Source organism: Lissotriton vulgaris, chromosome 4_1 (genome assembly GCF_964263255.1).
Source record: "Lissotriton vulgaris chromosome 4_1, aLisVul1.2, whole genome shotgun sequence".
Lineage (NCBI taxonomy): Eukaryota > Metazoa > Chordata > Amphibia > Caudata > Salamandridae > Lissotriton > Lissotriton vulgaris.
In genome coordinates this window covers 1,118,056,675-1,118,070,810 of record NC_141691.1, presented here as the reverse complement: position 1 = coordinate 1,118,070,810, position 14,136 = coordinate 1,118,056,675, and the positions used below count along the sequence as shown (strand labels likewise).

At 44.2% G+C, this 14,136-nt stretch overlaps 1 protein-coding gene across 1 annotated transcript in view; it reads left to right on the top strand.

Moving 5' to 3' along the window:
• LOC147722959 (dynein axonemal heavy chain 5-like) overlaps positions 1–14,136 on the top strand; it is a 1,378,573-nt gene that overhangs the window by 582,585 nt on the left and 781,852 nt on the right. The window contains exon 48 of the mRNA XM_086965349.1: positions 9,325–9,636. Within this exon, the coding sequence (XP_086821475.1) occupies positions 9,325–9,636 (312 nt within the window). The remainder of the gene's footprint in view (positions 1–9,324; positions 9,637–14,136) is intronic.

The following is a 14,136-nucleotide window of genomic DNA, read 5'->3' as shown; positions in this document are numbered from 1 at the left end:
AGCTTCACAGGCATTCTGAATTTATCCCCCTCCTGGACCAAGAACGCTGTTTAGCAAGGACTTTAGCAACCTCATATAACCCTACTTGGCAAGACCTAATCTCATTTTAGGGAAAGTATAAGAGACTCAAGTACGTCAGACAATATAGGTAAGGAAAAACGCTGTTTTCCTTATAAAGCCCTCACCCACCGACCTAGTCGGTGGCATGCTTCATCATCGGGTCCACCACAGTGGCACCGAATGTGCCCCGGGTGTGCTTCAACGCCAGGTGACTGCGGAGCTGGTATATTGCTGAGTGTGCAGTGAAGGAGTGAGATTAGTGACGTTTAAAATGCTATACAAGAGATCCCAGCACCCGAGGGTTAGCAAATTTTAATAGACTGGGTCTCTGTTAGCAGGTTAAAAAGGCAAAAGGACGTAAGTAGGAGTGTTATGATGACCTCCAGCGTCCAGTGTGGTCTACATGTTTCATCCAGTGCCTTTATGTTCTAAGCTGGCTTTCCTCAGGACCAATAGGATAAGTGAAATGGTGCAAAATAAATTATAATAAACTATATTAAGTGGTTGTGTTATTTTCTTTATTATGTGTTGCGCACGCTAAGGCGCTGTAACTGTTAGAGGGGGATTCCCTCAAGCTTTGCTACATAAAACACAAAGGACAAAGACAGGACGTACAGGGGAGAGTCATATTAGAATGGTAGGTCTATTGGACCAATGGTTGCCGACTTATAAGGTGGTGTGCGACCTATATACGGCTAGTGTGGGCTCATGGCTACTGCATGATCCCAGTGAGGGTTTAATAAAACCGTTAGTGAGAGGTGGTGGGCTAAAAGAACGAAATCACAAGGTGAGGTACAGGTAAGTAAGATACTGGGTCCTCACTCTGTGTTTTCTGGTACAAAGCCTCATGGGTCGCCTGGCAGAGAAAGAGACCCTGTGGGAATAAAAAGTTGTACAAGGCTGTCTAACCTGTAAGGGAAGAGAATTGGTGCTTACCCCATTTGTAGGTATAGTGGTCTTGTTTACTCACGAGTAGTTCGGTCTGGTTCCTCCTTGGACCTATTCGTCCTTCCGCGGCGCCCGGTTCGAAATGAGTGGGCCGCCTCGGTTTTCATTTATACTAGTTGCTTAATGCGGTTCACCTGAGTAGGGGTAAAAAAGATAGACAGAGAGGGAGGGGTGCGCATAGCGCGCCATGTCATGGTAGGTAGTTCCTGCGATTGTGCGGCGGATCAGTGCGTGTATTGGCGCATGCGCAATGGCTCGCGCCTGCGCAGGAGATCGCGCTGGGGTTTGGAAGGTTCGGGTCCTATGCGCATGCGCTGGGGTTTTAGACGCATGCGCGTCGTAGAGGTTATCCCGGTTGCGGTGTACACATGAAATCAATGTATTATGTGGGCAAATTTGCGTTTTGCAGGCACCACGTACAACCATCTAGATAATGTCTATGGTATTCTGTTAATGACAGAAATCAGAGTCGGAGGTAGCGCGTGGGGGATTATAATGAGTATCACACACGCGTGGGGGGTAAACAAATCATGAGTGCACAGTGTGCACGGAGAGTGGGAAAGAGGGGGCAGAGGTTGGACGTTCATGTAGGGGTCTCATGACACAGTATATTAGCCACCGTGTAAGATTACATGGTGGTGATAGGTTCACATTTGCACAGCTAGGGTGTTCCATGGTATGGCATCATTGAGGCCATTAGTATGTGTGGATAATCGATATATCCAACGTTGTTCCTTTTGTAAGAGGAGTTTTTCGTCTGTTGAGTTGTCAAACTTTTCAATAACAGTCCATGAAAAGTCATTGGGAGTGTGGTTGTGGGTCAGGAAGTGGTCTGTCAACCTGCTTATGTTTTTCCCACATCTTATTGTGCTCCTGTGTTCCGTCATCCTTGTGCGTACTTTTCGGGTCGTCATGCCAATGTATCTCAGGCCGCATCTACAGGTTATCAAGTACACCAGGTTGGTGGAGTTGCAGTTGGTGAACTGCTTTTGTGTCCAGGTCTTACCCGGTTCCAGGTTCAGTGTCTTGGAGGGCGATGTTAGGTGGCATACACTGCAATTGTTGCACGGTTGGTGGCCAGTGACTTTGGGTAGGCCCCAAGCATTGACAATGGTGTTGTCTTTGTTCTTGGTGTCATTTCGTGGTCTGGTATAGACCAGTTGGTCACGAAGATTGGTGGCCCTCTTATATGCAAAACAAGGTTTTTCCCATTTCCTGGTGCCAGAGTTTATGATCTTCCAGTTGCGTTGTATGATGTTAGCTACTTGGTTAGATGCTGTGTTATAAGTGGTCACACAGGTGAGGACTGGTTCTTCCTGTGGTTTGTCAAAGGTTTCAAGGAGTGCTTCCCTATTTTGGTTCCTTGCTCTTTTGCAGGTTTTGTTAATTATCCTAGTTGGGTATCCACGGTCCCTGAGTTTGTCAGCTTTCACCCCAGGCACCTGAGGGAAAACCTGCCCTACTGGCAATTTTTACGCATCAGACGTAACTGCAGTAACATCAAGGACTACAAACTGCAATCCAATGATCTGGTACACAAACTCAGGGACCGTGGATACCCAACTAGGATAATTAACAAAACCTGCAAAAGAGCAAGGAACCAAAATAGGGAAGCACTCCTTGAAACCTTTGACAAACCACAGGAAGAACCAGTCCTCACCTGAGTGACCACTTATAACACAGCATCTAACCAAGTCGCTAACATCATACAACGCAACTGGAAGATCATAAACTCTGGCACCAGGAAATGGGAAAAACCTCATTTTGCATATAAGAGGGCCACCAATCTACGTGACCAACTGGTCTATACCAGACCACGAAATGACACCAAGAACAAAGACAACACCATTGTCAATGCTTGGGGCCTACCCAAAGTCACTGGCCACCAACCGTGCAACAATTGCAGTGTATGCCACCTAACATCGCCCTCCAAGACACTGAACCTGGAACCGGGTAAGACCTGGACAAAGTCACTGGCCACCAACCGTGCAACAATTGCAGTGTATGCCACCTAACATCGCCCTCCAAGACACTGAACCTGGAACCGGGTAAGACCTGGACACAAAAGCAGTTCACCAACTGCAACTCCACCAACCTGGTGTACTTGATAACCTGTAGATGCGGCCTGAGATACATTGGCATGACGACCCGAAAAGTACGCACAAGGATGACGGAACACAGGAGCACAATAAGATGTGGGAAAAACATAACCAGGTTGACAGACCACTTCCTGACCCACAACCACACTCCCAGTGACTTTTCATGGACTGTTATTGAAAAGTTTGACAACTCAACAGACGAAAAACTCCTCTTACAAAAGGAACAACGTTGGATATATCGATTATCCACACATACTAATGGCCTCAATGATGCCATACCATGGAACACCCTAGCTGTGCAAATGTGAACCTATCACCACCATGTAATCTTACACGGTGGCTAATATACTGTGTCATGAGACCCCTACATGAACGTCCAACCTCTGCCCCCTCTTTCCCACTCTCCGTTCACACTGTGCACTCATGATTTGTTTACCCCCCACGCGTGTGTGATACTCATTATAATCCCCCACGCGCTACCTCCGACTCTGATTTCTGTCATTAACAGAATACCATAGACATTATCTAGATGGTTGTACGTGGTGCCTGCAAAACGCAAATTTGCCCACATAATACATTGATTTCATGTGTACACCGCAACCGGGATAACCTCTACGACGCGCATGCGTCTAAAACCCCAGCGCATGCGCATAGGACCCGAACCTTCCAAACCCCAGCGCGATCTCCTGCGCAGGCGCGAGCCATTGCGCATGCGCCAATACACGCACTGATCCGCCGCACAATCGCAGGAACTACCTACCATGACATGGCGCGCTATGCGCACCCCTCCCTCTCTGTCTATCTTTTTTACCTCTACTCAGGTGAACCGCATTAAGCAACTAGTATAAATGAAAACCGAGGCGGCCCACTCATTTCGAACCGGGCGCCGCGGAAGGACGAATAGGTCCAAGGAGGAACCAGACCGAACTACTCGTGAGTAAACAAGACCACTATACCTACAAATGGGGTAAGCACCAATTCTCTTCCCTTACAGGTTAGACAGCCTTGTACAACTTTTTATTCCCACAGGGTCTCTTTCTCTGCCAGGCGACCCATGAGGCTTTGTACCAGAAAACACAGAGTGAGGACCCAGTATCTTACTTACCTGTACCTCACCTTGTGATTTCGTTCTTTTAGCCCACCACCTCTCACTAACGGTTTTATTAAACCCTCACTGGGATCATGCAGTAGCCATGAGCCCACACTAGCCGTATATAGGTCGCACACCACCTTATAAGTCGGCAACCATTGGTCCAATAGACCTACCATTCTAATATGACTCTCCCCTGTACGTCCTGTCTTTGTCCTTTGTGTTTTATGTAGCAAAGCTTGAGGGAATCCCCCTCTAACAGTTACAGCGCCTTAGCGTGCGCAACACATAATAAAGAAAATAACACAACCACTTAATATAGTTTATTATAATTTATTTTGCACCATTTCACTTATCCTATTGGTCCTGAGGAAAGCCAGCTTAGAACATAAAGGCACTGGCTGAAACATGTAGACCACACTGGACGCTGGAGGTCATCATAACACTCCTACTTACGTCCTTTTGCCTTTTTAACCTGCTAACAGAGACCCAGTCTATTAAAATTTGCTAACCCTCGGGTGCTGGGATCTCTTGTATAGCATTTTAAACTTCACTAATCTCACTCCTTCACTGCACACTCAGCAATATACCAGCTCCGCAGTCACCTGGCGTTGAAACACACCCGGGGCACATTCGGTGCCACTGTGGTGGGCCCGATGATGAAGCATGCCACCGACTAGGTCGGTGGGTGAGGGCTTTATAAGGAAAACAGCGTTTTTCCTTACCTATATTGTCTGACGTACTTGAGTCTCTTATACTTTCCCTAAAATTAGCTAGTCCCTATTGATTTACATATATAACCCAGGGGATCCGAACTAGCCTATCTAGTCCTCTCTCTCCCTTTGATCTGTATAAGACCTAATCTCACCCTTCTGGGGGATTTTAATTTCCACCTGGATAAGACTATGCAAGGAAAAGCAAACCTTCCTAGAAATACTGGACTGCTGTGGTCTACCACAATTGGTTATGGGCCCACCCATATAGATGGACATACATTGGATGGTATCTTTTCTAACAATTCCAGGCTTGTGGTAAGAGAACCTCTTCAACTCTCCTGGTACAACCACTATGCCGTCCCTTTCCACTTCCAGATCCCTGTATCTTGTACAGCTCTAAAGAATAACGATTTAACAGAAAGGAAGAGAAATTTTAGTTGTATTGGTAAGGAGGCTCTTCTTAATTCACTTAATAACCAACAATGCCCCTCTGACATGGATGTTAACTTGACGGCTAACAAATTCTCCAAAAGGCTTCTGGCAGCTATCCACATTCTAGCCCCGCAAAGGAGCATTATGCGGCTTGGAAAAAGCCCTTTTACCCCAGGTTTTCCAATAGGTTGAGAAAAGTAAACCAATCCTGCCGCCATCAGGAAAGGATTTGGCGGTTAGATCTCAATCCTACAGGAAGAGATTTACATAAGCAAAGGCTAAGGGAATTTAAATCCACCATCTTTGAGGAAAAAGTATCTTTTTATTCCAAGATTACAGGTTCCCTTATATCTCCTAAGGAGCTTTTTAATTTAATCAACCCCCTTTCCTCCCCATCAGTCTCTGGTCACACAGATATCTCCCAGGACCTTTGTGACAGAATGGCTAGTTTTTTCAGTTCTAAGATCTCTGAAATATACTCTGCCTTTGAAACTGTCAATGCTGGGACCTACAACCCAGCCCCTACCGACCTTCATACTCCGCTCTATAACCTTGCAACTCTGGCAGAAGAAGGCAAGCTTCTTACCTTCCCTCTCCTGTCCTCTAGAGGATACAGACCGATTGTTAGGGGGAATTACTTTTGGTTACCCTTTGGAGCCCTGCCACTGAAGTTCCTAAAATTAGGGAAGGAGGTCATTGTACCCCACCATACCTCAGTGCTTAAGGGAGCTATCTCAGCTGGGCAGTGCCCTATTTCCTGGAAGACAGCGGTTGTCAAACCGCTTCTAAAAAAACCTTCACTGGATCCAGCTGCATTTAAAAATTACTGCCCGACCTCCCTTTTACCTGTTCCAGTAAATATTCTGGAGAAACACTTGAATTCACATCTTAGCGCCCACCTAGAGGAACATCAGTTGCTAGATGGCTCGTAGCATGGTTTCAGAAGTAATCACAGCACGGAGACGGTGTTAACCTCTGCAATCAACAACATTCACATTCAGGTTGACGCCGGACCTGCCACGCTGTTGATTCTCCTTGACCTTACTGCCTTCGACACTATATCTCATTTGAGACACAGTGGACTGGCTCAAGGAAAAGGGGGATTGGGGGAATTGCCTTTAAGCTGCTCACTTCATTCCTTAGTGACCAGGCACAATTAGTGAAAAAGAAGCTATTTTATTCGGCCCCTGGCTACGTGTTCTGTGGAGTCCCTCGGGGCTCCTCACTGTGCCCAACCCTTTTTAATATTTACGTCACACCTTTGGCCTAGATTATCAGATCCTTAGGACTGAAGGTGTTGTCCTATGCTGAGGACACACAAATTATGGTGTCCATCACAAACAGTGTAGAGACGTCTGCCACCAATTTTAAAAACTGTATGCAGGCAGTCTCTTCTTGGATGGTAGAAAACTATCTTAAATTGAACGGGGACAAAATTGAGGTTCTGATCTTCGGAAACCAACAGCAGGTCTGGTCCAATGCCTGGTGGCCTGACAGCCTTGGTCCCTGTTCTTTCCCAGTGTCCCAAGGAAAATATCTTGGTGTCATTGTGGACAACTCTCTTTCCTTGGGCCCTCAGATTAATAGAACAGTGTCCACCTGCTTCAGGGCCATCAGGATCCTTAGGAAAATTTAGCTTTTTCTATCCTTAGCCTCTCGTAAGCAGGCAGTCATTGCTCTAGTGTTATCTAGACTAGATTACTGTAATGCCCTATATTTGGGTATTAACAAAGCGCTCATCCACCATCTGCAGCTGGTACAGAACATGGCAGCCAGGCTGGTGATGGACCTCCCTAAATTTCATTCAGTCTTGGCCACTGTAAGAGAGCTGCACTGGCTCCCTTTCGATCGGAGAATCCTGTTCAAGGATGTCTGTCTCATACACAAGGCTTTCTACAGTCTAGGCTCAGAAGGTATTAAATGTCTCTTCCGACGCTATGTTCCTACCAAACAGCTAAGATCAGCCAAAAACAATCTGCTGGTAGTTCCCGGGTTTAAGAGATTTAGATGGGTGGGCAGAGCCTTCTCCGTTGCTGGCTCTGCCCACCCATCTAAAGTCTCCAGGCTCTGGAACTCTCTCCTGTCTATAATCTCAGGACAAGAATCTCACTGTCTCTTCAACAAAGTCCTGAAGACCTGGCTCTTTACCAGTTTGTCAGAATGAGCCTCACAGGCACCCCTGTTTGATTGCCCATCCACAGCGCCTGACGCCTCCGGGCAAAGTTTATGCTTAAGGACCATTATTCATTCATTCATTCATCGGGAGAGTCCGACCGACCAATTACAATGTATCCAATGCTTCTAGATACGATTTGTTTGGACTCCCATTGATTTCAATGGGAGCCTATGTTCCAACCGATTGCATAGGCTCCCAATAAAGAAAGGGGTGGCTGGGGAAAATCGGGCACCCTGTGGCAGGCACCCCCTGGTGCCTGCCACACTGTGCATGGCTGGTAAGGGGGGACCCATGGGTACCCCCACAGGCCTGATTGGGAAGACACCGGGTGCAGGGGGTCCTGCTATGGGCCCCCAAATTTCAATTCCGACTCCCGATTCGAGGCGGGCGGCGCGATTTGGAAAGGCTGTCCAAATCCAACATCATAATCATTCGTTCGGAAACACAGCCCATAGAGATGTATGATTCTGCTCTGAATGGCTCAGTCATTCTGAATGCTGTTGGGTTCAGATTGAGATATTCCTAATGCCTAACAGACATTGCACTCAGTCGGTTGGAAACCTTTCTGATTCGGTTTGAAAGACATGTTCCTAATCTGATTCAGACTGAGCAAATTCCGTTAGAAGGCCTTCCAAACCGCATCGGAATTGGCCCAATAGTGTTAAAAATCCACATTTTCAGACCTTGAATCAAATATTCTTTTTCTTCTGCTATCTCACCTTTCAGCAGGCTTTCTGTATAGCAAAAACTGGTGGCAGCAAATTCAATTGCAGAACAATCACATCTAGGCAAAGTCAGCAGAGCCCCTGAGCCTCAGTAGTGGGCTAGGCCTCAGTGACTAAAAGGGGAATTTAGACAAAAGATCAAGAAACAAAAATCATGTGGACTAAATATTGTGTCAAGAATATTGAGTACAAAAATATTGTGAAGGCAAGTTTCAATTGGTGAGCAAAGTTTTACTATTTTTAACTCCAATTATATCTACTGTGTCAATATATATATATCTCACAGGTACGTAGATGTGGACATAAGGATAGTAAATCAAGACTTACCAATTAGCACTTACCTTCTCAATATTTTAGTTCTCGATATTTTTGACACAATATTCTGCCCACATGATATTTCTGTTACTGATATTCAGTCAGTGATCTTCTTCCATGCCCTACTCTTCTGGATCACCCTTCCTTAGCAACATTATTTCACGTAATGCCTGCAGCTGTTTTGACATTTTAGCACAATGCAGGTATTTAATGTTTGTACACAATATTCTGTATTTACTGCACCACGCTATTTGCCAAGTCATGTAATTTTTGCTGTGTCACTTTTCTTTGAACTGATTCGCAGGAATCAAATTTGCTCATAAATTAACAATTCATTAATTGAACAACTCGTGTTAAAAGTTACATATTTTGCTAAGCAGTGACAATCATAATTTGAGAAACTAGGGTACAGGTTCCTCGATGTGTATGTTTAAATACTAATCGAAGCATATATCCACTGAGAAGTTCGGTTAAAAAGTATGAATTTCAAGAGGTCAAATCATTCTGGAAGACCTGTGCTGCCTCCTTCCCTTCCTTACCTGCATCCTAGTTGTAAATTCTTATATTTGAACATTACACTTGATGGAGGTGTTTGTAAACATCATACAAACGTGATATAATATTTTCAAAAATCAAGTTTGAATTTATGTTTGCTGCTTCAGGCTGAATTTTGCTTTGTCACAATCAACATTAGGTCTTTGCAAATGCATTTTGTCAAACAACTGATCATGCTTTTTTTCTGATTCGTTTACACTGATTTTAGGGAGAACATGTCTGGATAGTATTGGATGGTCCTGTAGATGCTATTTGGATTGAAAATCTGAACTCTGTTCTTGATGACAACAAAACACTAACCTTAGCCAATGGAGATCGAATTCCGATGGCACCAAACTGTAAGATTGTGTTTGAGCCTCACAACATTGACAATGCATCACCAGCCACAGTGTCTAGAAATGGCATGGTCTTCATGAGCTCTTCTGTGCTAGATTGGAGACCCATCTTAAAAGCCTGGCTTAAAACCCTGCCACCAACACATCAAGATATCCTTTGGAATTGCTTCGATAACATATTTCAGGTACAGCCACATACATTTGTTTTCCCATTAGAAAAGATGTTCTGTGTATTTGTGTAAACGTTTGAAGATTGCGTAAGTTAATGACTTCATGATTTTTCAATGGGCTCCTGTCTTTCACTTGTGCACCACATCTGGTAAACATCGATGAATATTAAGTAAGGTTTTCTATAATTTAATACATTTGCATTCATCTAAATTAACACTTTTTTGAGGTTGATCTCTCCTACACAGTAGAGTAAACACTTTACATATCTCACTCTTACAAATTTGATATATGTATACAGTATTTCATTTGAGCAAACCTAGCCAAAAGCCAGCAGGGTGCTATACAGGGTCAAAGACAAATATCAAGTCAACAAGTGATATGGGAGGTAACTGGGGTGTGGGCGACTGTTAATGCGTTGTGATGTAGCGTTCCTCAAAGAGGTGAGTCTTGAGTGATATTATTATTCTTAACTTGTGATCCTCTCCTTACAAAATAGTACTATCATAATTGGTCCAATGTTGTCCCCAGTAAAAATGCTATTGCCATAAATGAATCCTAGGGAATTGACTCAATGCTCAAATAGAGACTATATGGTGCTGGCCATGCATGTTGGCAGGAGTAGAGAAGAAGATATACATTAATGCCCACCTAGATGAGGGTACTTATAATGCCTTCCTCCATCTCCTGCGTTTCTTGGGCAATGTAGTGATGCTCTAAAGAGCTTTCTCCAGTAGGACACTGTCCTGGTCACTAAAAGAACCAGGGAAGGAGACTCCACAACACCCCTGTTTGCACAATGACAGACTAATAGAGTGTTCCACAGATTTACTATCCTACACATGGTAAAGAAGACAAATATATCAATGGATTTTAATTGGACATTTGAGAAAAAAGTAACATTTAATGCCCTTTAATTGTTCATTTAAAACCATTGTCCAGATGCCAGTCAAATGAATTGCAGTAATCCATGCTCATCACGAGCATATACCAGATACTTCATATTTTTTACACACATTCTTTGAAAATGTTCCATTCTACTTCCATGAAACACCAGTTTGGTCTACTCGGAAAACACATACAGAGCAAATGATTCGAAGGTAGCTTACTAGATGATTAGGTAGACCAAAAGGCTATTGACCGTGCCCTTGTGTATTGGGTGTGACTCCTTCCCTGGTTGATGCATCCTGGTCACAATTGTTAGCTATAAGCCACCCAAGACGTTAAATATTATTACTGGAATGAGACTTATTATTCTCTGATTCGTGCCACAATACTTGTAAAGATTTCATAAATAGATACACGTGACAGCTCTTCGGGAGAGGTGACAAATTATTAGTCAACTGTTATGAAGTAGAGACCATGGAAGGCAAAGTGAACTAAGGTTAGATAAACCTCGACATCTCTTGAAACATGTCTCTCCAGTGAAGTGGGTCCAACATATCGAGAACAAGAGTGACCAGCCTTAGTCACTGGGATACACATCAGTGACCTAGGATAGTGTGTCCATCAGCTGGATAGCTGGTAGGAGCATGCTAAGGGCTAATACCAAGTAATGATGGGCAAGATAAATTAGCAGTTGCATTCCGGCAGCACGTCTTCGTGGTCAGATCACAGAACCAGGGTCCATTCATAGGCTTCAATCAATAAATCAAAACTAACTTTATTCGGTTTTGTGAAAGAAAACCATAAAAGTCGAAAATACATCACAACACACATAAATACTACAGTTTAGATAGGGTAAACGTTTTTTAAAGTACAAATTGCTCCAGAACCCATTTCTCTCTTACCCCCTCAAGTTATTCACAGGTCGCTCTGAGCCTTACAGCAGCTTTTTAAAAACTAAGAACATACCATACCGTGTTCACTGAAAGCATTATTAAAAAGGTAAAAGCAAATCGTACTGGATTAAAATTGGCTTGTTTTAAAATAGGGAATAAGAAGGACTTCCTAGGCACCTCTTAATTGCGGCAAAATATTAAAAAATTAAGCATATCCTGGGGAGTCTTACCGTCGCAGCCACAGAGCAGCAACATCTCACCTTTCTAACTCCCTTTGGGATGTGCAAGGAGAAGATAAAATAAGTCAAGTCGAAATCTAGTCAATAAAAAGCGGTCATGTGAACTGGGAATCCCTAGGAGATAAGGTTCCGTAGTTAGGACCTTTTTCAAAAGGTTATGTCTACGTACACTTGGCTTCCTTAGCTCACATTCTTACCTTTGCAGCACCCTCAGTCTAAAAAAGGACTCTTACCCAAGGTAGGTCTGTCCTACAGGCATTATCAGGGGCGCAACAAAGGTCTGGTCTGCCTAGTTTCCTTACTCCTTCCCGTATGCAGTTAAACCAAGGAATATGATGAGCGCCATCAAGGCCTAGGCAGTCCCTTATTATCTCTTTTTAAGGGTAGCCCCATTGATTAACTAGATTTTAATTCAATAATATAAGGGTCAGAGAGACAACAAATCTGTCAAATAGGGCACACCCAATTCGCTATGAAGAATATAAGTAGAGGTACCCTGCGGGACACATAATAAGCGTCTCAAAAACCTGTTTTCCACTATTTGGACCTCCCTGTGCGGGGCATAGCCCCAGATCTCACTGCCATATACTGCCTGAGAGACACACCTAGATTTATAAATCTACAAAAAGGAGCTTGTAGGTTTATTGCTCAGATGGGCGGCATAATTAAAAATGGCTGCGTTGGCATGTAGGAGAGCCCCTTGTTTACTTTTTTTAAAATAGCTCCAGTTTAAATTGGCATCCAACATAACTGCTACATAGGAGAAGACACTGGTCTTAGGAACAGGGATAGTCCCTACCTTGAGATTAAATGATTTTGTTGGCCTCTGGCCTATCTGCATCATGTTTGACTTGGAATTATTTACTAACAGGTCCCGGTCTTCCATAAAGGACCCAAAGGAATTAACCCCTTCCACACTCATGACGAGCTGGGCTCGTCATGGTGTAGCCTCCTCGTACACTGATGACGAGCCCAGCTCGTCATGAATAATGGGAAAATCACTAAATCAGCACAGGGGGGGAATAGCCTTAACAGCCATGGAGTTAAGTAGTGATTACAACACCCTAGCAGTCTGGGCCATAGAACCGTGCCATCAGCATGCAATAGTACCGGGAGGCCCCGTCTGCCCACCTGGGTTACAGCCTCGTTGATAGATGACAGATCCTTCTCAAAATCATTGATATATAAATTAACCAACAAAAGGTGGCAATATACATCCCTGACTTACCCCTCTCTGAATGGGAAACTGACTGGTCACTTTGCCCTCATAGGTATAGCGAACCACCACTTTAGGGTCACTATGGAGCTCCTGTGAAAAGAGGACTATGTTGTTGTCTACTCCCATACACCTAGGTGTCTTCCATAATTTGCTTCTGTTCACCCTGTCAAAGGCCGATGGCAGGTCTATAAAGGCCAAGCAGACCGTACCATGTTGTGCGACTGTGTATTTGTTTACGATGAGGTACAGATCAAGGCATTGGTCCACTGTTGACCTCCCCGGGCGAAAAATATCTGATAGTATGTTGTTTTCTTCAGCCCAAGTCGTTAACCTATCCAATAAGATACTGCCCACAACCTTTACAGTTGAATCCAATAGTGATATGGGCCTATAACAAAAAGTACTATCAGTGTTGCCTTTCTTAAAAATCGGTACTATGATAGATGTGGCCCAGGAGGTGGGTGGAGCTTCTCTAATAGCTGTATTAATGATAGAAATAAGGACTGGCACCCACAGCTGGAGGTTAGATAAAGAGAGGTCAGGGGGTATACCATCAGGAACAGGGGCCTTATTTCTGGACAGCTCCTCGATACCTTTCCTGACCTCGTCGGTATAGATAAAAAGAGCTGACTTTCCTTCCCTCCAGCCGTCCAGTAACCTAGTTTCTATTTGACTCACAAACATTTCCTGAAAATAACCTACCCATTCCTCCTCAGTTATTTGTGTGTGTCAGGTGGCTGGTCAGCATCTTCTACTAAAAATGGGCTGTTAACTATGCTCCAGAACGTTAACGTTTCACTATTGTTTAGGGTACTGGCATCAGTGAGCTTTGTCCAAGCCTCATCCCTCAAGACGGCCTTGCGGCTTTTTAGTACTAACTTATATTGTCTTCGACATGCTTTCACTGAAGTTGGGCCCCTAGGTTTATTGTGTAACGCTGCCCTGAGTTCCCTTGCTTCTCTTGAACATGTACGATCGATCCATCTTGGGCCATGCTCTTTCTCGCCCCGGCTGGCACTTTTAAGAGATCCCCAATAACACAAGTGATTAACTTGAATGCGTGTAGGATGATCCCTGGTGCTTCTTGGCCTTAGACGCAAGTATCCAGTCCCCCTTTGCACCGTACAGCAAGGGACTCGTAAAAAAAGTTCTGGAGTAATCTGGGTTCACCTTCGCCTTCTATCCTAATCTATAGCCTTAAGGGGCCTCATTACGCAATTATTCCGGTGATCCCCTTGCTGGAACCAGCTAACTGTAGCACAAAGGGGGTTATGATCA